The 27,120-nt window shown below is 38.2% G+C and overlaps 1 protein-coding gene across 1 annotated transcript in view; it reads left to right on the forward strand.

Annotated features, from left to right (window-relative positions):
• The window catches only part of IL1RAPL1 (interleukin 1 receptor accessory protein like 1), a 1,388,178-nt gene that overhangs the window by 708,843 nt on the left and 652,215 nt on the right, over window positions 1-27,120 (forward strand). Inside the window, exon 3 of the mRNA XM_020881599.2 lies at window positions 14,909-15,188. Within this exon, the coding sequence (XP_020737258.2) occupies window positions 14,909-15,188 (280 nt within the window). The remainder of the gene's footprint in view (window positions 1-14,908; window positions 15,189-27,120) is intronic.

Here is a 27,120-nt window from a genome sequence, read left to right on the forward strand (position 1 = left end):
TGCTCTTTTCATGAATGTATTAAAGAACTTGGGCACTGTACTTCCATTATGAAAGTGACAGACTTATTGACTAAAAGGGCATGCTTTTGACATCATACTGTGGTGCAGTTTATGAAAGGAAACTGTGAGAGAGTAAGTTTATTAACATTGTAATACTAAACTTAGGGGGGAAAACAGCATGTGCACGCACACACACACACACACACACACACACACACCCCACTCCACCAATCTTAGTGTTCTAATATCCTTGCACATGGAAACTCTCAAAATATTTTCTCAGCTGCGTTGTTTTTCTTGAACATGAACCTTCATTCAAATGGTAGAAGTGATTTTGAAGCAAGGATGTCATCTTTGAAAACCCAGGAATAAAACTTTTCCATTTTCTGCATGAGTCAGTTTTTTTCTCTGACTGTTGCAAGCAAATGAACAATCACTGCATAAGCCCCATACTTTGTTTCAGTGGTTTCCTTTGGGGGGTTTCACCCAAAGCCATGTGTAAATTAGTCAGATAGCACATGAATTTCGATTTCGACTATCTTCCTGGAAACTTTGAAACTTATATTGTCTCCCAGGACCCAGAAATTGAATTGAAGCTCAGTTCCAAAACCAGGTTGTAGCAATGGACCCAGGAGTCAGTAGCTCAATTTTCTACTTCTTTGCATCACATTTTCTCTCGAAAATGATGCATGCGATATTGCAGAATGACAGGGAGGAGCCTCTGTGAAGTGTTAGATATTTGGTTCACTGGGTCCTATCAGCAGGTAGGGCCTGCAGGGAGCTTGTTTATCAGGCAGAACGATCTCATTATGAGGACAGTGATGTAGTAGAGTTTACTTCATACCCCGAAGCCATTCAAGGCAACAATGAATGAGTGATATTCATCCTGGGCCCTGTATTGTGCTATTATGACTTATGGTAACTGGCAGCATATTAAAATAGAGATCAGGGACTATGGCTCCTCCACTGAATGAAGTTCTGAAGTTTCAGAGCTGTTGAATTATTCAGTATTTGCCAATTTATAGAATAAAAGAATATGTGATTGACTATTTCGTGGTACTGTAATGGAAATAAAGAAAGAGAATGCACAGGCTTGATACATTTCACAATCCGTATTTATTTCTCATAATTGCATGGTACCCAATTGGGTCTCTGTAGAGGCCAGCATGGCCCTTGCTGTCAAATCCAAAGATACGAACTTGCTTTGAAAACTAGGAACAATGAAAGAAAAAAATATTTTTAAAAGCACATTAATGAATGATCACTTCAAGGGGTCCACAACATTGCCTTGCTTAGCTTTGAAAATATCCATGAATATCAGATTGAAAAAATAAAGTAAGGTTTAAGACAGATATTCCTTCTTGCCCTTAACAGTCCAGTGGGAACAATGTAAGCTGTTTAGCATAAAGGAAGGGACCCCTGCTTAACGTGATATGCAATAAGATTACAAGATGCTTTCTTCCAGCCCCAGCAGTGCCCAAGGTAACAGGTTCTACATAAATATTTGTTGAAATAAAGAATGAATCAGTGAATGCCTTCCTCCAGAGGTGACTCACACTAAATACTGTTAAAGCATCCCTACCCCCTCCCAATTCAAATATTTCCTCTGTGAAATATATTAAAGGAAGGGGTCATGGTGTGACTACTAAGGGTGTAGTTTTGAACCTTTGAGAGGTACATCAAGGAACCTAGGTTTGGTACAGCAACCAAAGTAGGGATGCTGAGCTGGATGAACCACGAAGCATTATATGCTAAGTGTTCCTCTTTAAAAGTATTTACTAGTGAACTAAATAAAAAGCGAACTGCCATTCCCTGAGAATTTAAACTTTTATGTAAATAATAATAATTAACTGCAATGAACATCATCATGAAGTAACATCTGCTGGGTCAAAAGATTCCTCTAGCTTTGAGTTTAATCAGTATTAATAAAGAGACTATGAAGATAATCTCAGTTAAGCCAGCACTTTGATCTTTTAATTGCAAAGTAAAACTGAAACTGCTTAAATTTGCTTTGAACTTAGTAGATGTCCATTATAACAGCTGCCCAGTACACTTTTTCACATAAGTGCTTCCTCTCAAATTTATCAGCCCTCAAAAAATGTCTATAAATTTATTCTCATACTCAGAGACTACACTCTCAAAGACAGGGAAAACAACACCCAAAACAACCAAATCTGAATCAATGTAATTTCCTACTATCTAAACTTGCTTTGATTATTTAAAGAGAAGCTGGGAGTATGCCAACAAAATCTCTGGAACGCAGACTTCAAGGTTCGAGGAAACCTTCTATACTTGATAATTATTTTTTTTCTTTCTGTTCCTGGCTTTTTAAGTATCCATAAAAAAATACAAAAATATCCCCCATGATTTTTTCCCCTGAATTTATTACCACTTTTTTCTTGCTGCAGTCTGATAGTGTTTATGAAAATACTATGTAAATGAAGGAATTCTACACAAATAAAGTGGAACTGCTGTTTTTACACATGAGAAACAAAGATCATGCAGCAGGTACACATACTTACTTGCTTATAATACCCTGAATAAAATATAGTCTGTCAATAGATTCCCTTCATGATAGATATATAATTGCACATATAAATGCAGGTGAATATCCAGATAGTTCTGTGTAAAGCTAATATGTGTACAGCATATTATGTATTTTCATGAGACTTCTACAGTGATAAAAATAGACTTAGCATCACTAAAAAAATATGGCTCTAACCTTTTATAAAATTCTCACTTAGAATTCACTTGAAGGAGCAATATACAAACTGTGTGTGTTTAATTTTCCCCAAAATCTCTGCAAGAAGTTAATCAAATAGACAATTAATCTCTGTGATATTATTCATATGAAAATAAATGCATATTAAAATACACACTAGACTTCATTCCCATTTCTCTTGAATGTTTCTCTAACTCTAGGGGAATCTAACGCTCAGCAGAGTTCACAATATGAAAGAGATACACAGAAGTGCTTTTGTGGCACAAACTAGACAATGCAAGCAGTGCATTCTGCTGTATAAACACCTGTGATAAATGCCAAAAATGTGCTGTAAGATAACCAATGAGTCTTCTACCCCCACCACACTTGTCATCTGCCGACTTGAACCTGCTTCTACTCCTTATTTCCTTTAATGATGCCAAAATCCTCTGAGGAATCCTGGGTTGAACTTCAAAGTCACCCTTGACTACTCCTTTCCTTCATCTATCCTGTCTGATCAGTCTCCCCATCCTGTTGATTCCACCTCTATGATGTCCCCCACTTCTTTACTTCATCTTTACTATTTTCCCTGGTGTACATGGCTTTCCTGGTAGCTCAGATGGTAAAGAATCTGCCTGGAATGCAGGAGACCCATGTTCAATCCCTGGAAAGATCCCCTGGAGAAGGCAGTGGCAACCCACTCCAGTGTTCTTGCCTGGAGAATCCCATGGACAGGGGAGCCCAGCAGTCTACAGTCCATAGGGTTGCAAAGAGTCAGACACAACTGACCGACTATCACTCACTCAACTATTTTAAGAGCTTTCTAAATGACCTCCCTGTTTCTAGCTGTCTCCTTCCATCTATCCCTGATAGTGCCACTGGAGTTATCTTCCTAAAATGTAGATCAAACCACTTCATTCATGGATATTTTCCACTGTCTACATTGAATAGATCTGTGACTATCCAAAGTGTCATCACAGAAACATCATCCAAGACCTTTCAGAAATGCAAATTCTCAGTTACCAATCAACACCTTCTGAATCGAAGCACTAATGGCAAAGCCAAATAATCTATCTTTTCAGAGAAAGAGAAATATCATACGATGTCTCTTTTATGCAGAATCTAAAAAGAAATGACACAAGTGAATTTATTTAAACAACAGTAAAAGACTCACAGACTTAGAGAATGAGCTTATGGTTGTTGCAGGCAGGGAGGATGGGGAAGGGATAGTTAGGGAGTATGGGATGGATATGTACACCTGCTGTATTTAAAATGGTAACCAACAAGGATCTACTTATAGCACAGGGAACTCTGCTCAGTGTTATGTGACAGCCTGGATGGGAGGGGAGTTTGGGGGAGAATGGATACATGTATATGGATGGCTGAGTCCCTTCACTGATCACCTGAAACTATCACAACATTGCTAATTGGCTATACCCCAATAAATAACATTTTATTTAAAATGTTAAAAAATTAAAAAATAATAAGAATTCAAAAGTTTTAAAGACAAATCATCTTTTGATAACTCCTCCTGATGACGCTGATGCACACTGAAATTGGTCATCTGCTGGGATTCAGTATTAAGTTCAATTTCCTTTGCCTGCTGTCTTGTTCATCCCACTTTTATGATCTTATTTTTACCTTTTTACCTTTCTCCCTACACCATCCCACTGTTTTAGAGCCTCACCCTTTATTATCTGAGATATCTCATTGACTTGGCATTTTTCTCTTCCCAGTTATCATTTTGAATTGAGGCACAGTTAAAATTCCTTCTCCTTCTTAAATTCTTTTTGATCTTCCCCATTGTGTATTTCTCCTCCGTTAGTTTGCTTGAAAAATAGAAACCAGTTCTGGGTTGATATGAAACAAAACCTCTGACTCTGTGTTTCCTCAACAATGTTGCTTTTACTCGTAGCATTTCTCCATTCTGCCTTGTGTTATGTGTAGTTTGTGACATGTACTTGCCTATTAAAGATGATTTCCTCAAGGTCAACACTGCTGCTGCTGCTAAGCCGCTTCAGTTGTGTCCAACTCTGTGCGACCCCATAGACAGCAGCCCACCAGGCTCCCCCGGCCCTGGGATTCTCTAGGCAAGAACACTGGAGTGGGTTGCCATTCCCTTCTCCAATGCATGAAAGTGAAAAGTGGAAGTGAAGTCGCTCAGTGGTGTCCGACTCTTCGCGACCCCATGGACTGCAGCCTACCGGGCTCCTCTGTCTATGGGATTCTCCAGGCAAGGGTACTGGAGTGGGTCGCCACTGCCTTCTCCAAAGGTCAACACTAGCCTCAATAATCTTCGCTGTAGGACTATGAGTCACATGTAGTAGGTGGCCAATAACAAATGTGGAAACACACTGAAACATGATTTGGACTCTAATACATGATTTTGTGTCTTCAATGCTTCAAACAATAGCTCATTTCGAATTGTGCTAAAATTTAAGGACTTTTATTACTTGCAAGAATAAACAATAGAAGTCTATTCAGTTATAGCCTCTAAAACAAAATGTAAGTAAATATGTGCCTTAAGCCTTGTTACTTTCTTTAAAGGATCAAATTGCAACCGACATCAAGAGCAAACTTCTGGACACCAAGGGGAAAGAGAGAGGAGGGCTGAATTGGGAGATTGGGATTGAAATATATACACTATTGCTACTATTTATAAAATAGATAACTAATGCGAACTTACTGTGTAGCACAGGGACCTCTACTTAATGCTCTGCGGTAACCTAAATTGGAAGGAAGTCCAAAAAAAGGGAATATATACACATATGGCTGATTCACTTTGCTGGGCAGTAGAAAGTAGCACAACACTGTAAAGCAACTATGCTCCAATCACAAATTGTAAGTACTAGTTCGCAGGGTGCCCATCCTGCCGCCCAGCGCATCTTTCCTGTTAGGTATCTCTAAGATGGGAAAGAGAGAAAACTTTATCTCTGTTTGGTTTGTTGCTCTTCATGTTGATATTTAATCCAGTGTCCAAGAAATGTCACAAAGGTCTAAAATTCCTGAGACTGGTAGCACTTTTGGACCTATTCATATGCCCATATCCTTTTTTGTGGTCCGACTAGAGGGTTTTGTGGAGATACAAAAAGTGAAATTAACCAAGTCTTTCATTGAAAATGTATGCAGGAGTGAATGGATAAAATTATAATGTTGAATAAAAATAATTTTAAATAGAGCAAACTGTGTGTGATGAATTAAATCAGAGATTCAGAGTGAAAGAGGAGAATGAAAAAGTTGGCTTAAAGCTCAACATTCAGAAAACTAAGATCATGGCATCCGGTCCTATCACTTCATGGCAAATAGATGGGGAAAGAGTGGAAACAGTGACAGAGTTTATTTTGGGGGGGCTCCATACTCACTGCAGATGGTGACTGCAGCCATGAAATTAAAAGATGCCTACTCCTTGGAAAGAAAGTTACGACCAACCTAGACAGCACATTAAAAAGCAGAGACATTACTTTGCCAACAAAGGTCCATCTAGTCAAGGCTACGGTTTTTCCAGTGGTCATGTATGGATGTGAGAGTTGGACTATAAAGAAAGCTGAGCGACAAAGAATTGATGCTTTTGAACTGTGGTGTTGAAGACTCTTGAGAGTCCCTTAGACTTCAAGGAAATCCAACCAGTTCATCCTAAAGGAAATCAGTCCTGAATGTTCATTGAAAAGACTGATGTTGAAGCTGAAACTCCAATACTTTGGCCACCTGATATGAAGAGATGACTCATTTGAAAAGACCCTGGTGCTGAGAAAGATTGAAGGCAAGAGGAGAAGGGGATGACAGAGGATGAGATGGTTGGATGGCATCACTGACTCAATGAACATGAGTTTGAGTAAACTCCAGGAGTTGGTGGTGGACAGGGAGGCCTAGCATGCTGCAGTCCTTGGGGTCTCAAAGAGTCAGACACAACTGAGTGACTGAACTGAACTGAACTCAGAGTTGATACATGATAGCTGTGACAGCATTGCCATTCAGTTATCAGATGAGTGATGTTTCTGATGATGCTATATTTTTGTAAATAGAGACACGAAAGTTTGCAAACTATACCTTGGTGCTCGATTTAACAAATAGTGCATAGGAGTTAATACAATCTTAGCACATAAAGTGATATATACACTTACTTAGATCATTATGGGCTTCCCTTGTGGCTCAGCTGGTAAAGAATCCGCCTGCAATGCAGGATACCTGGATTCGATCCCTGAGTTTGGAAGATCCCCTGGAGAAGGGAAAGGCTATCCACTGCCATATTCTGGCCTGGAGAATTCCATGGACTGTATAGTCCATTTTGGTCGCAAAGATTTGGACACGACTGAGCCACTTTGACTTTCTTTAGATGGCTATTATGAAAGGAGCTTATGAGACAGTTTTTGAAAAATCTTAAAATTTCCTATAAAGCCTTTAAAAATGTATTATTTGATCCAGTAATTTTTCTTTAGAAATTATTTCCTGAGGAAATTATACATTTTTTTGAGAGGAAGTTTGCAGCACACTGCATATTAAGTTATTTTATCGCATATTTAGAACAGTCAAATATAGGGGGAAACTTTAAGTAGTCTAATAGCCAAAGAGCTAAGTAAATTATATGTAACACTATTATGGACTTTTATGTAGTTATTATAAAATATCATGTAAAACACCATGAGGTAACTTTTTTATGGAATTATGATCTCAGCTGAGAAAAGAAACTTATTAAACCAAAGGACAGGTTATGAAACTATGAAAATATTCTTATAATTTCCTCTTTTTTTAATCATAAGAATACAAATAGTCTTAAGAATAAATTCTTACCAAGTGTGTGTTATGCAATGCACAGGGTTTTGTATATTAGTATCTAAAACACCTGCTAGAATGTGAAGGCTAAGGTATGACAGAGGATTAACTATGCTACCTGGATCCTACTTGCCTTGGCATCCATCACCTGTCCCCTGAAAAGAGGAGACCATATCTTAGAATAAATTTGACAACACCTGACCAAGGGCCACTCCCACCTGGAGATGACCTAACATTGAGAGTGTAGCAGATGATAACTTCTAGGCTTTGGAACTTGGATTACTGATAATTGACAGTCTCTTGAGTTAACCTCAGTTCTTAACACCCACACAAATCTCTCCAACATATGTGAATGAGCTCTTCCAAAAGTGATACAATGTTTGTGTACACACATACACATACACACACACATGTGTGTGTATGTGTATGTGTGTGTGTGTGTGTATTAAAGACAAGAATCTGGCAATATCCCACATCAGAGAAACATTATCCAAAAAGTAGAAATGCAAACAAAACTTTGTGTGAAACAACATATACTATAAAGGTTAATTTATGACATAATTTGCTGCAATCTTTGCCACTGACAATTTTGGGGACATCTCTGCTTCTTTTTTGGAAGGGTTGAAACATTGCCAGGTTTCAATTTATGAAGTTCATATTTGGAAAGAGTAGCAGCCAGTGCAGGTAAAGAGCAGAATTCGCCTCATTAAAATCTAGCCTCAGCCTTTCTGTTCTTTGCACGTGCATGGCCGACACCATGTAACCATGGTCATGTCTCACGCTTGCCTTTTCCAAGCACACTAGAGGTTGAGACAAGTGATACAAATATGTCAGGTATTTAGTTCTGATCATTGGATCAGGATGGGGAACACATGTAAATCCATGGCTGATTCACGTCAATGTATGGCAAAAACCACTACAATATTGAAATAGAAACAAAAACCACTACAATAATGAAAAAAGAGACCAATAACCAACAAAATAAATAAATAAATAACAAGAAATGTAAAAAATAAAAAAATAAAAATAAAAAGAATACACAACACAAACACATTTAGGTCTGAGTCATTTTAAAAATCATTATGTTTTCATCGCCTGAAAATTTTAAATGAAGACATTATAAAAATCGTTTCACAGATCCCGCCACTGGACAGGAGTAGTCAATTTTCAGTCTCTGATGAAAGATATGAATTGCAGAGTAAACTAACGTAATGTCTCTTCTTTAATGCTTTTATTCAGTCATTCACCTACTCCTCCCAACTTTACCTCCTAAATCTTCCTCAGATCCACCCCATTTCTCCTTCTTTACTACCACTGCCCAACTTCAGACCTTCAGTAACATCACTCTCCTGGCTAAAACCTTCTACCTTACATGCCTGCCTTAAATTTCAGCCAGCATAGCACATCTGAAAATATGAGATGGTCTCCAAGAACCTGTCGTACTTTTTGCATCCCATAAAAGTACCTCCACTGTCTGTCCTTGCCCACTTCTTTCCCCTGTCTCTTGCTGTTTCCTTCTTTAAACTTGTTTGTACACCACAGAGCCATTTGTATTTCCTGCAAAACTCTGCTATTTCTTATTTCTGTGCCTTTGCTTTCATGCGAGTGTGTTAGTTGCTCAGTCATGTCCAAGTCTTTGTGACCTCATAGACTGTAGCCCGCCAGGCTCCTCTGTCCATAGGATTTCCCAGGCAAGAATACTGGAGTGGTTTGCCATTTCCTTCTCCAGGGGATCTTCCTGACCCAGGAATTTAACTCGGATCCCCTGCTTTGCAGGCAGATTCTTTACCATCTGAGCCGTTGGGAAGTTCCTTTGCATTCATGTTCACCTCCAAATTAAATATCTTTCTGCCAGTTCTTTGTAGGGCTCCCTTCTGACAAACGTCTCAAATGTTTTCTCTTCATAGAACATATTCCTGGGTAGCTCTGTGCAGCCCTTTATCATTGCATTTCCGTTGTGCTTTCAGTTTCTGTCTGTGTCTTCAATGACATCCTGAGCTCCTTGAAAACAAGGGCTATGCCTTGTGGGTCTTGATGTCTCCAGCCCCGAGGACAGAAACTGGAATGAAGGTAGTTCTTGCTCCATGGATATATAAATCTGTGTTAGATTGGATTTGTTGGAACAGGGCCCAAGACAAGATTTTGATGCACACAATTGACTAAGGGAGCGCTCTTCAGGGAAAACCTAAAAGGGAGGGAGAGAGGGAGGGAAGCAGGGCAGGAAAGGGGAGAGAGCTGAGTGAGGAGGTCACGGTTAACCTCTAAGCTTGGCCTGATCCACACACAGAGACGCTCTGGAGCGTTGACTGCCCTGTACCGTTGTTCCTACTGGAGATAAGGGAACAACCTTTTTTTCTTAACACTCACATCAGTCAGTTATTGGCAATAGGCAGGCCCAAGGAGATGTAAATTTCCCACCAAGATGGCTCTTGTTAATCAAGGGTAATTTTTAAGAGAAGGAGACAACTGTGAACTGTTAGCAGGCAATACTCAAAGTTGCTGGAGGATGGATAGATCAGTTTAATAAAGGTAATAGTGAAAGTGAAAGTCGCTTAGTCGTGTCCAACTCTTTGTGACCCCATGGGCTGTACAGTCCATGGAGTTCTCTAGGCCAGAACACTGGAGTGGGTAGCCTTTCCCTTCTCCAGGGGATCTTCCCAACCCAGGGATCGAACTCAGGTCTCCTGCATTGCAGGCAGATTCTTTACCAGCAGAGCCACAAGGGACACCCTAGAATACTGGAGTGGGTAGCCTAGCGCTTCTCCAGAGGATCTTCCCAACCCAGGAATTGAATCGGGGTCTCCTGCATTGCAGATGGATTCTTTACCAATAAACATGATGGGGAACCTCTATTACATTATCACAGATGCCTTAATTATTGTTTCATTATTCCAATGTACCTTTCCAAGTAGACACTTGAAGAGTAACATGATTTACCTTTTTATATGTAAAGTCTTTGTCTTATTGGGATACATTACAGATAAGGTCTATGATTAGACTTTTTATTTTAAAGAACGCAACTTTCAAATCTGTTGCCATGATATATTTTGAGCTCTTATATCTGTAGTAATAGTGACAATTAAAAATGCATTCACGAATATCATTTGAGTATATTTACATTTATCCAATCTATGGAGGCTTTGTCTATGAAATAGTACATCAATATGAACTACGTGTAAGGAAATTAGTTCTGAATCTTAATTCCATCACTGTCTTCATATAAGCTCCTACAACATTACAGGTGGTAACAAAAATAAATGAATATGGTGCTTCCTACTCCCACTCCCTCAGTGCAACTTTTTGGCTTCAGAAGCTTGCACTGACTCTGAAGGAGTATGTGCTGTATAGAAGACATTCAGCTAGAGTATTTCCATGGAATCCTCCCACCAGGGAAAGAGAATACCAATATCTAACTTTCTGACAGAGGCTTATAGAAGGGTATTTTATTCTGAAAGGCAGAAAAACTGATTAAATATTATTTTCCTGAAGAATTACCCAATGATAATTTAAAAATAATAAAGGTTACCTGGTAACTTACATAATGGAATTAATAATGTCTAGAAATATAAAAATATTGTTGGCTTAGAATAACTGTTTCCAAGCCAACAGAGCTTGTGTACTGAAATAAGGAAGTACTGAACCTATCAGTAGCAATTCTTGTCATCAAGAGTTAGGTTTTAAGTTATCACATATTCCTTTAGGATTTGAGACATCCCGTAGGATGAGATTTTTAAAAATTCTTTGTGGCTATATAAGAAAAAATGTCTTTATTCAAAGGAGATGCATACTGAAGTATTTCAGCAGTGAAATGTCATTATGTCTCTATTTTCAAGTGATTTAGGAAAAAAATTGTGATACATGCAAAGTGAGAATGTGTGCAAATGTTAACATGTTAACAAAGGAAAAAATAGCACTCCTCACTGATTTCATTTAGTAAAATGCTTTAATTTTTGAAAAAAAATATGTTCATTTATTTAAATGTTTATCAAAATATTTGAAGATATCTTGAATTGTTATTTATGTTATTTGCCATCTTTCCCCCAAATGTACTCACATGTTACTAAGTTTATAGTTTACTTTTTAATATCATATATTTATAGTTTAATGGTAGTAAAACTTCCTAAGCTATAGAACCTATACCCTATTTCCCTATTAAAATGAACATAAGGTGTCTCTGATACCTAAGGGGCTGTTATTTCTTCGTTTCACCTCTGCCTTTTCCTTGGTGTGTGAATCAACGCTGTTTGAAACTTTTTTCTGCAATAGATAAAGTACTAAATAACTCAATTTTCTGTAATATTTATGGTTTTCTTTCAACATTATTCTTAGTAAGCAGATTCTGAAAGTATATATCAATATCTCTGTCTCCCAACTCAACTCTTTTTTTGTTCTCTCAATTTTATTTGTTACTAACTTTTTAGAAGTTTCTAAGCTAAATATGTTTGCTTTTAGCTTCAAGCATTCTGCTTTAGCTTACAAATCTTTGGAGAGTCTGAGTAATTTCATGTCACTGTCCATACTGCTACATTAAAGGTGTTTCAGCCTTTTGCCCTGGCAGCTGTCTCCTGTGTGACAGATGGCCTCAGTTACAGTAAAGTAATTCTAGAATTATATTGTAATTCATATCATAGTAAAACAAGATAATTTCATGCTTATTGCCAGAATTAACTGTTTAAAGATCCCACCTAGGATGCATTTCATGCAATGGGACAAATGTACAAAATTGTGTTGATGAGTACTGCATGTAATTATGTAACCTTGACATCTCCATGTACAGTTCTGTCATCCTATTTAGTGGGGTGAGCCCATTAGGCAACAATTGTTGATAGGAATGATGGTAATGATTTGGACATTGCTGATGTCCACCAAGCTTCCAGCACATCTACTCCAGAGAGTACCTTAATACAGTGTTTAATTGGGAATCTTAGGCCAAAATTTGGTAATTAAAGTAACTAAAGAATGGTGTGAAATTTAAGTTACCTTTATTAGGAGATAATACTGTGGTGGTAGAGAGAGTGAATTCTAGGGTCAGATGAGCTGGATGAGAATACCAGAACTTTCACGTGTTAGCTGGTATTGATTCTGTTTGTTGATGTTGACATTATTTTGTTTACTTACTCAAGAATTCATTCATTGACTCTTTCATTCACTCATTCATTTAGTTAGTGTGTGTTGAGCTGGTTAGCAGGCACAGTTCTAGGCACTGAGGTTAAAGAAGTGAACTAGAGGGACCAAGTCCTTGACCTCAGGAGGCTTACATCCTACTGGGGAGACAAAGCAAGCAAAAAGTGGGTACATGACATCGGAGAAAAATAAGTCCTATGGAAAAAAATATGAAATAACAATTTGGATCAAATGACTAGGAAGGTGGTTTTGCTGGCAGGGCAGTTAGGGAGTCTTGGAGGAGGTGACATGTGAAGGGAGGTAAGGAGGATCCATGCAAGTTGGTTGGTGTGAAAAGTTCAGTGCAGAGGGAACAATGAGTTCAAAGCCTAAAATGAAAATTTTTATGAAAGATGAATGAAAATTTGTAAGCTCAGCACATATTTAAGTGCTCATCAGATATTAGATAATACTTGAAGAAATTTGGGTAATTCCATAATGTGTCACCTTTGCTCTAATATACATCTTCCTTTTCATTTTGATCATTTTCCCTCTCTTGAATTCTCCATTATTTTTCCTGTCCTTAGATCCTTTAGGTTGCCCTTTTGTTAATCTCTAGTGAGTTAAACTCTACTTGCAGTGCTCAAATGCTCTTGCTGTTAGGGGTCCTCTTTTCTTGGTTTTTGCCGTTTTACTCAGCATTTATATACTGCAAGCTATGGCAAATTGATTATCTTTCTAGATGTGGGGCAACTGCCCTCTCTAGGTAGGAATCCACAGCCTCTCTGTGATCATAATAATGGTGATGGACCTGTCCTATGGTGACCTATTGTTGTGGTGGGGATATGGTGGTGTAGAAGTGATAAAAATGGTACCAAGATATCATTTGAAAGGTGGTGCTTCCAGGAAACCCAGAAAACCCAACTAGTCCCCATGCCATCAGCTCCATGTCCCACCATAGATTTTACTTTACTCTGCCTGATGCTCCCAGAAATCAGAGCAAAGTAATGGTCTGCCTCTGTCTCTGGCTGTGAATCCACTACTAAATATGACCCACTTTTGTTGTATTACTTTCTGCCTTGTTTGGCTGTACAATACTTACTCTTTACTTTATCAGTGTGTGTCCAGAAAGAAAAAAAAATCATACACTAATTTGAACACAGAGAGTGTGTGTAGAGATTTGTTCAGTGCAACAGTTTATCGGAGTACTGAAAGATTGGCTAGTAAGAAAGATGTATTAGTCTGCTCAGGCTGCCATAACAAAATACCATAGACTGGGTGGCCTACACAACAGAAATGTGTTACAGTTCTGGAGGCTGAGAAGTTCAAGCTCAAAGTGCTAGCTGCTTTGGTTTCTGGTGAGGGCCCGCTTACCCACTTACTAATGGCCACCTTCTTGGTGTGTGCTCATGTGATATCTCCTCTATAAGAAGCAAGAGGAGGGAGACTGCAAGCTCTGGTGTCTCTTCTTATAAGAGCACCACTGTCTTCCTAAGGGTTCTACCCTCATGACTTCATATAAAGCTAATTACTTCCCCAAGGCCCCTCCTCCATGTACCATTACATTCTCAATTAAGGCTTCAAAAAATGAGTTTAAAGAGAATGCATTCAGTCCATAGCCAAAGATAACCATAAAGAATAGGGGAATGGTTGCCATCTCCCCTTGCTGAGAGAGAGCCTCCAAGGAGTAGCTCCCATCCTCCATTCCCAGAGTGAAATCCAGACCTCACTGGGAAAAGGCAAGGCTTAAAGTCACTGAGATGGCATCCTGGTAGAACTGGTTGGAAGTCTGCCCTCTGCAATTGGACAGAAACGCCTTGCCCTCTAGGGTATCGGGGGCAAGCTGTCCATGAGATGTCTCACCCGAGGCTCTGCTAAAAGATTATCAAGCTGCTACAGTGCACACTGCAAGAGTCTTCCAAGCAAGCATTAGAGCCAGGGTGCAAAACCCTTTCCTTTGCAGTCTCTCTCCAGCACCCTAAACATCAGTGCCAGCTAGCAAAAGAAACTATTTCACAGGTCCGGATCCATTTTCAAAAAACAGGCAAACATTTGGATTTAGAGTGGGAATGCCATAAGCCAATAGCCATCACACTGATTAAAGTAAGAATAAATATCAGCAGAAGCAAACTAAGTGATGAATATATTGTTCGTTAGTAGGATAAATTGCTTTCCAGTGCCCTTCTGAGTTTTATCCATCGCTGCACCATTTGTGCCTAGGGAAAAATTTTGTCCAATAGAGATGCTCAATAAATATCATTGAATGAATAACCTAATTACTTCCATTGTTTTCTCTAATGTTTTTTTTTTTCTCTTTCTCTTTTTTGACTATAGCCGATGGATGCACAGATTGGTCTGTCGATATCAAGAAATACCAAGTTTTGGTGGGAGAGCCTGTTCGCATCAAATGTGCACTCTTTTATGGTTATATCAGAGCCAATTACTCCCTAGCCCAAAGTGCTGGACTCAGTTTGATGTGGTACAAAAGCTCTGGTCCTGGAGACTTTGAAGAGCCAATAGCCTTTGATGGAAGTAGAATGAGCAAGGAAGAAGACTCCATTTGGTTCCGACCAACGTTACTGCAGGACAGTGGTCTTTATGCCTGTGTTATCAGGTATGCTTTTCATCCTGTTACTGTTGAAACAATGATATCACAGGTTGCTGTTTTATATACCTAGATTTTGTGGCTCTCTCTTTAACCTCAAGGTATTGTCTCAATATTTGTGTGTGTTGCTGCTTTCTAACATTTAGAATCTAAATCATAAAAAGATGGGATTGGAATTTATATTGAGACATTATTTCTGGCTTATGGAGAAAAGAGATACCATCTGGGTATCTACTTATGTTGCCAGAAATTACTAAACACTATGAAATAAAATTTATAGAGGAGGTGAAATGTTGCAAATAAAATGTAAGCAAAGACTTGCAGAAAGGATGCATAGTTTATTGCTAAATGGGTTGTAACATTCTGTTATTGCCCTTCACAGATAGTGCACAGATACCTCTGGTTCACACACATCTGCAAAGATGATTTAAGTAACATGTTTGTGCACAGAAAGCGGAAAGCAACCTTGCCTTGGTAGAAGTACAGAGACTATGTTCCAGATCATTTTGTTAACTAAAAGTGCTGTGTGTGCACTCTTATGCGCTCAGTCATGTCTGACTCTTTGTGACCCCATGGACTGTAGCCCACCAGGCTCCTCTGTCCATGGGATGCTCCAGGCAAGAATGCTAGAGTGGGTTGCCATTTCCTCCTCCAGGGGATCTTCCCAACCCAGGGATTGAACCCACATCTCCTGGTCTCCAGCATTGGCAGGAGGATTCTTTTACCTCTGAGCCACCTGGGAAGCCATAAAAGTGCTGAGTCAGTACAAAAATATTTTGGGTCCCCCCCATGCCTTTAATCCACAAAGAAACTGATCACACATCTACATATCTTTGTCTGCTTTTGGAAGAGGTGTATGTACTTTGCTTAATGATAATGCATTGAGACAATAGCTATGTATCATATTAGCAGTGAAAAATCTCAGTTTAAGCATTTAGTCCCACATGGGCTGTGAATCACACCCTGAATGAATGCTTGCAGATGTCATTAGACTATAAGAACATTGGCATAGCAGGGTATAGGCATATAGAAAGAGGGTTTAAATTGATTCCTTTGTGTCCCTATTTCAACTTACTAAGAGAAAGCCAAATCTAAAGCAGTTGATTCTCAATTTGGAGAAACTCTCAGAATCATCTAGTATCTTTTTCAAGTCAAAATTCAACTTTCACTTCTGAAATTCTCATTGGCAGCTATTATTCCTCTAGCATAAGGATTGTGTCTCCCACTCACCATCAACCTAAAAGAATTACTTTTATGAAGAGTCGTGGCTGCAGGTATGTTAGGTTGTCAAAATGGGTGAAAGCCACATGAAGGTTAAATATAATTTTATCTTCTAAACACTGTCAACATATAAGTTAGAGTTAAGTTTGGAAAATAAAAATGAATGGAAATAAAGTTCTGCTTGGGAAAAATGTCGACTGAATTATATTAATAAAAGAACAAATGCATTATTCCTTTGTCAGCTTTTGTTCTTTCCCTTAAAAATGGGAATCCAACCCTTTTATGTTTCAGCTTAATTCTTAATAGAAGTAGTTTTTGTAGGTAAAATGATAATTAATTGCCATACTATGTTGACAAAGAGCCAGCTCATTGGAACAAACCCTGATTCTGGGAAAGATTGAGGGCAAGAGGAGAGGGGGGCAACTGAGAATGAGATGGTTGGATGGCATCACCAACTCAATGGATATGAGTTTGAGCAAACTCCAGGAGAAAGTAAAGGACAGGGAAGCCTAGCGTGCTGCAGTCCATGGGGTCACAAAGAGTCAGACATGACTGAGTGAACAACAATATAGTTAGAGAGTACTCTTTGTACTGGCTATTCCTACTTGACTAATAATAATTTGATTTAATTTCACATCTACATTTCTTTAAAAAACATGATTTCTGATTGTTTATGTGTGTGTAGAGGTGACTCTTTAAGATAGACCAATTTATGTCCTCCTATATCTGAGATTAGACTTGAGCTGAATGTCCACAGTCTAACATTTCATTCCATTATTTATTATTGATGGGAAAATAGTGATGTGTTCACATTAGTAACCTGAATTTCTAAAGCACTGAAGTTGCCATTCTTTGATGTATTTAAATATACATATTGGTCCAATGCTCTGAGAAATTGTACTAAAATGTCTCTGAATTTGTAGTTGCAATAATGAATGAAGGTCACAAAATTTTGAAACCATGACATTTGTCGTATGTCCATGTGTCTACATTTTAACGGAAGGTGAAAGTAAAAGAAAAACACCTTTAAGTTTTATATGTGTCAAGTGGTATTCTAGAGGAAGCAATGAACTCCAGGAAAAGATGCTTTTGTCCCTGGAATTCGAGTGTTCCAATTGATTTGAAGCTAGTGTTGATCTGACTCCCTTTTCCAATTTGGAAAGCAGGACTCAAAATCATTATAAACAGCAGTTTAAGTAGAATGACTTGCTGTTGATGTGAAGGGAGCCCAGGGCTGTTAGTTGAATCACTGACACTTTAACACGTTGTTAGCTCTCAGGCCACACAATTGTTACCATTAGTTTTTAAATAATTCACTTACAAAGAGTTTCAGAAGTTTGAAAAGTTAGCTGCTACTGCAAGGCTCTAGTCTTTCTGATAAGTGCTCTGTGTTATTAACTTATCAATGAAATGGTTTAACGAGTGTTTTCACGTACAACATTTATATGTAAACGGTGGTGGTGGTTTAGTTGCCATCTTGTCCGACCCTTGAGATCCCATGGACTGTAGTCTGCCAGGCTCCTCTGTCCATGGGATTCTCCAGGCAAGAATACTGGAGTGGGTTGCCATTTCCTTCTCCATTACACCTAAATATGTACAATTAAATGATGTAAATAATGCAAACGCCTAAAATTACTCTCAATAGAATGAATAAGAGCTTTCCTACTCCCTTCTATAAGTAGCCATTTTGGACAGAATAATATCACATCATTCTTTGTTCTGTAGTACCTGGCTCTTTACTCAATTTTATCCTCCTTGAATGTTTATTTTTACATGAAAAAGTGAGTGAAGGAGACGTTTAATAATTTCTTTTCCTTTTGTTGCCATTTAATGAATAAGTTTACTTTTTAAAAGAAAAATGTTTTTCTTATCCTCTTGACTCCCAATTTTTAAATACCCCTCTTCTGAGTTATACCCTTTTAACAGTTTCATATGCATATCTGGCTGGTGCTCATGAAAGCAATTTAATGCCTCCCGTGTTGTAACAGACTAAGTTGTCACTCTATTTTTTGACTGAAATTTTATTTTGTAGATTCATATTCATTTGCAAGATATAGTATAGGGAGGTTCCATGAATCCTTTAGCCAGTTTCCATCAGCAGTGACAGTTTGCAAAACTATAGTGCAAAATCATAATCAGAATATTGATGATGCTACATTCAAGATACAGAACAATGTCATCACCTCCAGGATCCCTTCTGTTGTCCATATTTACTTCCCTACCCCAGTCCCAAATCCCTGGAAAACACTAATCTGTTCTCCATATCTACTGTTTGAAATTCAAGAATGTTTTATAAATGGAATCATAGAGGATATCACCTTTTGGAATTGGGTTTTTCAGTCAACATAATTCCTTTGAAATTCGCCCAGGTTGTTCAACATAGTCTGTTCTTATTTATTGTTAAGTAATGTTACATGGTATGGACATTATCACAGTGTTTATTTACTCATTGAAGGACGTCTCTGTTGTTTCCATTTTTCGTTATTGAAAATAAATCTTCTGTGAATACCCATGTACATTTTTAGTGAATATAAGTTTTCATTTATCTGCAATAGATGCTCCAGAGTGAACTTGAGTTGTATGATAGTTGCATGTTTAGTCATATAAGAATTGAAAGTCACTCAGTCATGTCTGACTTTTTGCAACCCCATGGACTGTATAGTCCATGGAATTCTCCAGGCCAGAATACTGGAGTGCATAGCCTGTCCTTTCTCCAGTGGATCTTCCCAACCCAGGAATTGAACCGGGGTCTCCTGCATTGCTGGAAGATTCTTTACCAACTGAGCTATCAGGGAAGCCCCATCATATAGAAACTGCCATATTATTTTCCAGAGTAGCAGTACCATTTTATTACATTCCCACCAGCAATATGCAAGTGATCTGGTTTATCCACGTGCTTGCAGCATTTGGTATTGTCACTATTTTTCATTGTAACCATCAGTATATCTTGATATCTTGTGATTTTAATTTTCATTTCCCTAATGGCTAATGTTGGGATTTTGTGTGCTGATTTGCCATTTCTATGCTCATCAGTGAAATATCTGTTTATGTCTTTTGCCCATTTTATAGCTGAATTATTTGTGATCTAACCGTTGAGTTTTGAGAATTCTTTATATATTCTAGGTAGTAATCCTCTTTTGGATATGTGGCTTGCAAATATTTTCTGACAATCTGTAGTTTGTCTTTTCATCCTCTTAACAGGTTTTTTTTGCAGAGCAAAAGTTTTTATTTTTTTCCTTTTATGGATTGTGCTTTTGGTACAAAATATAGGAACTCTTTCCATAGTCTATATCCTTAAACTTTTCTTTTTAAAATTATTGGAGTTTTTACCACTAGTTTTATAGCTTTAAATTTTACTCTCTGCTCCATCTTGAATTAATATTTATATAGGGTATAAAGTTTATTTTGGTCAAGGTGTAGCTTTTTGAATAGATGTCCAGTTGCTCCAGCATCATTTGTTGAAAACATCTAGCTTCCTCCATGGAATTACTTTTGCACATTTATACAAAATCCACTGGGTGGATTTGTGTGGGCAGCAGAGGATGAGATGGTTAGATGGCATAAGTGGCTCAATGGATATGAATTTAAGCAAACTTCCGGAGATAGTGGAGGACAGAAGAGCCTGGTGTACTGCAGTCCATGGAGTTGCAGATCTGGATATGACTTAGGAACTGAACAACAACCCGTTTCTAGATTCAGTATTATATACCTTTGATCTATGTGCCTGTTCCTTGGCCAGCACCACTCTGTCTTGGTTAATGTGGCTATAGCTATATAGTAGGACTAGATACCTTTCTTTTCAAGATTCTTTTAACTGTTGTAGGGCCTGTTCTTCTCCAGATAAATTTTAGCATAAGCTTATGTATGTCTACAAAAAAAATAACAAAAACATACTGGAATAATATTGATAGGAATTGAATTAAACCTATATAACTCAATTTGAGGAAAATTGTTGTCTTTATGTTGGAACCCACGATCTATGAGTGCAGTAGGTCTCTGCATTTATTTAGGATTTCTTCTTCATCAGCACTTTGTATTTTTCAGCATACAATCCTGTACACATTTTGTGAAATTTATACACAAGTGTTTCATTTTCTTTGGTGTATTTCTAAATGATAGGGCCTTTTGAATTTCATTTTCACCATGTACATTGTTAGCATTGTTAGAAGTATGATTGATTTTTTTTTTTTTGGAATAAGGCTGCCTTACACTGCTGTGTCAGCTTCTGCTGTACAGCAAAGTGAATCAGACAGAAGGATGATTGATTTTTCTGTGTTAATTTCTTTCTAAAAGAGTACTTTTCCCAATTACATATATATAATGTATTTTATCTAGTATCTAGTTCTATTGTCCAAGTCTTGATTTTCTCTTTAGAGACTAATTCTTCTTTCTCATCTATCAAAAGGTACTCAGTTAAATCCATTTACTCAGTCATCCATTTCAGAAACATCGACTGATCACCAGGTGATATGCTGATGCTAGAATTACAAAGACTCTAAAAGAAACATGTTTTACCTTCAAGTCATTTGCATGAGAGAAAATAAGTGTGCAATAAATTATTATAGATACTGTGGTCACAGTTTAAAATAGAATGGGGTTCTGTCAAGATAGAGCAGCTGCCTTCCTCACAGTCCTCCCCCTTATAATTGAAAAGGCAGATATAATCCAGCAAAGAAACATAGCAGGTTGTGTGAAAGGTGGTAAGAAGGACTGACTAGGAACCTCAAGACTTGAGACATAACATGACCACACTGCTTCAGTTAACCATCCAGATAATATTGGCAGGACCAAAGCAGGCAGCTTTGGTCCCTGTGCTATGGTGTCGGAGAAGACTCTTGAGAGTCCCTTGGACAGCAAAGAGATCAAAAAAACTAATCCTAAAGGAAATCAACCCTGACTATTCATTGGAAGAACTGATGCTAGAGCTGATGAAAGTGAAAGAGGAGAGTGAAAAAGTTGGTTTAAAGCTCAACATTCAGAAAACTAAGACCATGGCATCTGGTCCTATCACTTCATGGCAAATAGATGGGGAAACAGTGGCAGACTTTTTTTGCGGGGGGTCTCCAAAATCACTGCAGGTGGTGACTGCAGCCGTGAAATTAAAAGACGCTTGTTCCTTGGAAGGAAAGTTATGACCAACTTAGACAGCATATTAAAAAGCAGAGACATTACTTTGCCAACAAAGGTCCATCTAGTCAAGACTATGGTTTTTCCAGTAGTCGTGTATGGATGTGAGAGTTGGACTATAAAGAAAGCTGAGCGCCAAAGAATTGATGCTTTTGAACTGTGATGCTGGAGAAGACTTGTTCTGCAAGGAGATCCAACCAGTCCATCCTAAAGGAAGTCAGTCCTAAATATTCATTGGAATGACTGATGTTGAAGCTGAAACTCCAATACTTTGGCCACCTCACGTGAAGAGCTGATTCTTTGGAAAAGACCCTGACACTGGGAGAGATTGGGGGCAGGAGGATAAGGGAAAGACAGAGGATGAGATGGTTGGCTGGCATCACTGACTCAATGAACATGAGTTTGAGTAAACTCCAGGAGTTGGTGATGGACAGGGAGGCCTGGCATGCTGCAGTCCATGGGGTTGCAAAGAGTCAGACATGACTGAGCCACTGAACTGAACTGATAATCCAATATTTTTTTTTTTAAATTAAAACTATTGCTGACTATGTACCATGTCAGCTCTGTTAAATACCGATGTCAGGTGATTCTTTTTTTAAAAAATTATTTATTTATTTTAATTGAAGGCTAATTACAGTACTGTGGTGTTTTATTTTTTCTTGTGGAAATCATCATTTTATTATTTCATCCAAGGGCAGGTTTCTTTTTTTTTAAATTTTTTTTCATTTATTTTTATTAGTTGGAGGCTAATTACTTTACAATATTGTAGTGGTTTTTGCCATACATTGACATGAATCAGCCATGGGTGTACATGTGTTCCCCATCCTGAACCCCGCTCCCACCTCCCTCCCCATCCCATCCCTCTGCATCATCCCAGTGCACCAGCCCTGAGCACCCTGTCTCATGCATCAAACCTGGACTGGTGATCTATTTCACATATGATAATATACATGTTCAAATGCTATTCTCTCAAATCACCCCACCCTCGCCTTCTCCCACAGAGTCCAAAAGACTGTTCTAAACATCTGTGTTTCTTTTGCTGTCTCACATATAGGGTCATCATTACCATCTTTCTAAATTCCATATATATGTGGTAATATACTGTATTGGTGTTTTTCTTTCTGACTTACTTCACTCTGTATAATAGGCTCCAGTTTCATCTACCTCATTAGAACTGATTCACATGCATTCTTCTTAATATCTGAGTAATATTCCATTGTGTATATGTACCACAGCTTCCTTATCCATTCATCTGCCAATGGACATCTAGGTTGCTTCCATGTCCTGGCTATTGTAAACAGTGCTGTGATGAACATTGGTGTACACATGTCTCTTTCAATTCTGGTTTCCTCAGTGTGTATGCCCAGCAGTAAGATTACTGGGTTGTGATGTTTCTTTTATGCAGTCAATTTATTAATCATTGCTCCCTGATTCTTATTATTATTCCAGTAGCTTCACTTAATAAGTATTTAATGACTCAAAAAATAATTCCAAACATTTTAACCAGCACTAGAAGAAGTATATTTTCAGTTTCCTAATAGTCTCCTCTTTCTGTTTGTCCAAAAGACACATTGACTTCAACATATACCAAAATGTATTTTGATACTTACTTCAACAAAGCTGTCTCCTCCTCAGATATTTCCTTTTTTTAATGCATAGAATCACTGTTATTCCAGCAACGCTATCTAGAAAATTATCACTTATCATTCTTTACATTGTTTTAATTGCTACCAAGATCTATCCGATCTACCATTAGAAATGTCTTTTGGATTTATTTATTGTTGTTCATGCTAATTTCTACTCTGTCCTCTTAAATGAGGACACTGTGAGTGCACTGTCCTCTTAAGTGATTTCTCTGCCTCCAGATTTTTCCTGTTAGTGTTACCATTCCTCACTGCTGTGGAATTACATGTCCACAACAGAGATCTTATTAAATTTCTCTACCTAAAAGTTCTTAATGGGCCCTATTACCCAATATGAAGTCTGAAGACTTTGTTTGGCATATGTGTTCCTTTATAACCCAGCTGTAAATTTTCCTTCTAGACTCATCTTTGGTGTTTGTCTCCGTGGATACTTTGTGCTATGGTCTCACCATCCTGCCTGCTGTTTGCAGATTAAAGTATAAATCTACCTTACTCTTTTCCTTTTTGTTCCTTCATCTGAAATCCCATTTTTTCACTGCTGTCTGAAGAATGTAGAGCTATTTCTTATAGAAGATCGAGTATGTGTTCATTGTCTTTCTACTTCTATCAAACTGCTCCAAAGACAATTGTTTCACTTATCTATTGTGGGGGGAAAACACTTCCAAACCAAGGGGTTAGAAATAGCAACTATTTAATTTACATATGATTCTGCAATGTGGGCTGGACTTGACTGGGTAGGTTGTCTGCTGATTTTGACCATAGTCACTTGAGGCTGGAATCAACTGGATACAGGATTTGCTCTGTCCGTAATCCTCAGGGCCTCCATGTGGTCTTTCCAGCTGTCTCTCCAGCAAGATAACCAGGCCGTTTATATGGCAACTCAGACAGTAGGGAGGCTTATCAAGCATCTATTTGTATCATGCTTACTAATATCCAATTAGTCCAGTCTAGAGCTAATAGGGAAGAAAACTTTACAGGATCTTGAATTGCACAAGATGTGGTTTTTTGGTGGGACCATCAAAATAACAGTACAGCAGAGTCTGCCCGTTAGCTTCTAGTAATCCATGCCCTGACACATACAAAGTATACTCACCCTATTCCTAAGAGCCCTGGAATCTTATCATGACCTCAAGATAAGGCTAAAAGTCCAGGATCTCATTTTTGTCTTGTTGTCATTCTTTCATGTCTGATTCTTTGCAACCCCATGGACTTCAGCATGGCAGGCTTCCCTGTTCTTCACCATCTCCAGGAGCTTGCTCAAACTCATGTCCATTGAGTCGGTGATGCCATCCAACCATCTATCCTCTGTCATCCCCTTCTCCTCCCACCTTCAATCTTTCCCAGCATCAGGGTCTTTCCCAATGAGTCAGTTCTTCGCTTCAGGTGACCAAAGTATTGGAGCTTCAGCATCAGTCCTTCCAATGGATACAGGGTTGATTTCCTTTAGGATTGACTGGTTGGATCTCCTTGCAGTCCAAGGAACTCTCAAGATTCTTCTCCAGCACCACAGTTCAAAAGCATCAATTCTTCAGTGTTCAGCCTTCTTTATGGTCCAACTCTCACATTCATACATGACTAATGGAAAAACCATAGCTTTGACTAGATGGACCTTTGTCAGCAAAGTGATCTCTGCTTTTTATATGCTGTCTAGGTTTGTCATAACTTTTCTTCTAAGGAGCAAACATCTTTCAATTTCATGGCTGCAGTCACCATCTGCAGTGATTTTGGATCCCAAGAAAATAAAGTCTGTCACTATTTCTATTGTTTCCCCATTTATTTGCCATGCATGAAGTGATGGGACAGGATGCCATGATCTTAAAAACTGATGCCATGAGTTTTTTGAATGTTGAGTTTTAAGCCAGATTTTTCACTGGATCTCATTACCTATGTGTGAATGAGGTTCTTCATGCCGAATTCCTTGAGTACAACTGTTCAGGAGTTGCTCCTCTTGAAGTCTGTGAACTCGAAAGACTTGTTATCTAGCCCTTATACACCCAACATTCTGTAGTCAGACAGGAATAAGATGACTAAACTAAATTATCCTATTTAAAGTGGGTGGAAGGTGGGGAGGGATGTGGGAGGGGGTTAGGGATGGGGGGACACATGTATACCTGTGGCTGATTCATGTTAATGTATGGCAAAAACCACCACAATATTGTAAAGTAATTAGCCTCCAATTAAAATAAATAAACTTAGAAAAAAATGGGTGGAAGGTACAGAGCGGTTACTGTCCTATAACCATTCTGAAATCCAGCTAGGCACACATCAGTAGATTTTTGGTTAGGGCCCAGTTCTGCCTAGTGGAATTGATTCTCTGTGGTTCTTGGGTCCATCCTCTTTTTTCTTTTCTCTTTTCTTTTACCTTAAACTTTATCAACAAAGTAGTAAGATTCCTTAAAATGCTGCGCACCTTTTATGTATTCAATTATGTAGCTGTTCCATTTAACAGAGGCGACACCCACAACATTTGGGTTGGCCAAAAAGTTCCTTTGTTTGGGGTACATTGTTCAATAAAGATCTTTATGAAAGTGAAAAATTGTCTTGCATTTCTACCTAACCCTGAATGAGCTTTTGGGCCAAAGCAATATATTTAAGACTACTATCTCTCTACTTTCAAGTCAGGATGCTGGAAGGCAGTACCCCAAATTCTTAGACACCCCTTTGCTCAGCTAGTGTTAGTGTATGCCTCATAGAACTTCACAGCTAAGTATCTTAGGGTTTTCCTCCAAGACCCTTTAAGCAACCTTTTATGGATGATAGAGTATGCGTAGCATCCCAAACTTACTACCACTGATATGATTTCCTCTCAGAATCAATGTGAGATAGTGTTTGTCACTGAGAATGTACCCACAAGATAGTTACTGAATAAAATACTTAGTGATTGGAGCTAGTGTTCTTAGAGTGCCTTGTAGAAAACACTGGCATAGCCAAAATTACACCATTCGCTGATTCCTATCATTTTCCAGAAAAAAGTAAAACAATTCTGTTTCTTAAGACATCTTTTCTGAAACTAACACCAGTTATGAACTGCTTTTGGTGTTCCAGTTTTATTCTCTCCCTGTATTAAAGCTTCCCTGTCACCAGCTGGAAGTAAATGGTACTAAGTTAGGTCTCAAAGACCAACAAGGAACAGCTTTTAGTAGAGATAATTTTTCATTCATTTTAATCTGTATGATAGTGTATAATTTTAGTATGTATTACTACTTCATGTGATTGTTGCTTAAAAATCAAGTCATTTGGAATCAAAGGATAAATAACATTAGCATCATTTTAGAAAGCCTTCAACATTAATGCCGCAAGGAGTCTTCATTTGTTCCAAGGCAATCAAAGTGCATAGAAATGTTTTATATCCTACCCAGAAATCTTAATGATCAGATGCATATGTGTCTCAAGGACCTGATGTAGTTTCACTTTTTGGTCTCCTAATTGTTAAACTACCTCTTTTGATTGAAACCACAGTATACCCTTGAGAATATCACCTTTAATTTATAGGTTATAAAAAATGCAGTTAAGCCCTACATAAGGTAGCCCTTTAAACAATCCATATACAATTGAAAGTCTTTAAAATAAGGTTTCAAGTCTGGATGCAGTGTCTTTTATGGATGATAAACTGAAATTGCAGCACTGCACATCAGTTATTCTTTCTGTTATCTTTTGGTGGGAACCTGTGCTTCTGGCCATTGTAGGCCTCAAAGAGAATTTTCGGTTGTATAATTCCGATAATACTTGGAGATTGTGCTGAGGTGGTAAATCAACCTAGATCCGATACTGAAGTTTACCCTTCTTTTCATGCCTGAGACGTGAAGATGTTTTCTAGAAGGATCAAACTATATTTCAATAGGGCAATGATAAGCCAGATTGTTGTCTGAGTGCTTTCTTTTCTGAAACAACAAACCCAATTGTTGCAAGTAAAAGCCTAAAGCTGTGTGAATTGCCTAGTAAGTTTATGG

Source organism: Odocoileus virginianus, chromosome X, assembly GCF_023699985.2.
Source record: "Odocoileus virginianus isolate 20LAN1187 ecotype Illinois chromosome X, Ovbor_1.2, whole genome shotgun sequence".
Taxonomy (NCBI): domain Eukaryota; kingdom Metazoa; phylum Chordata; class Mammalia; order Artiodactyla; family Cervidae; genus Odocoileus; species Odocoileus virginianus.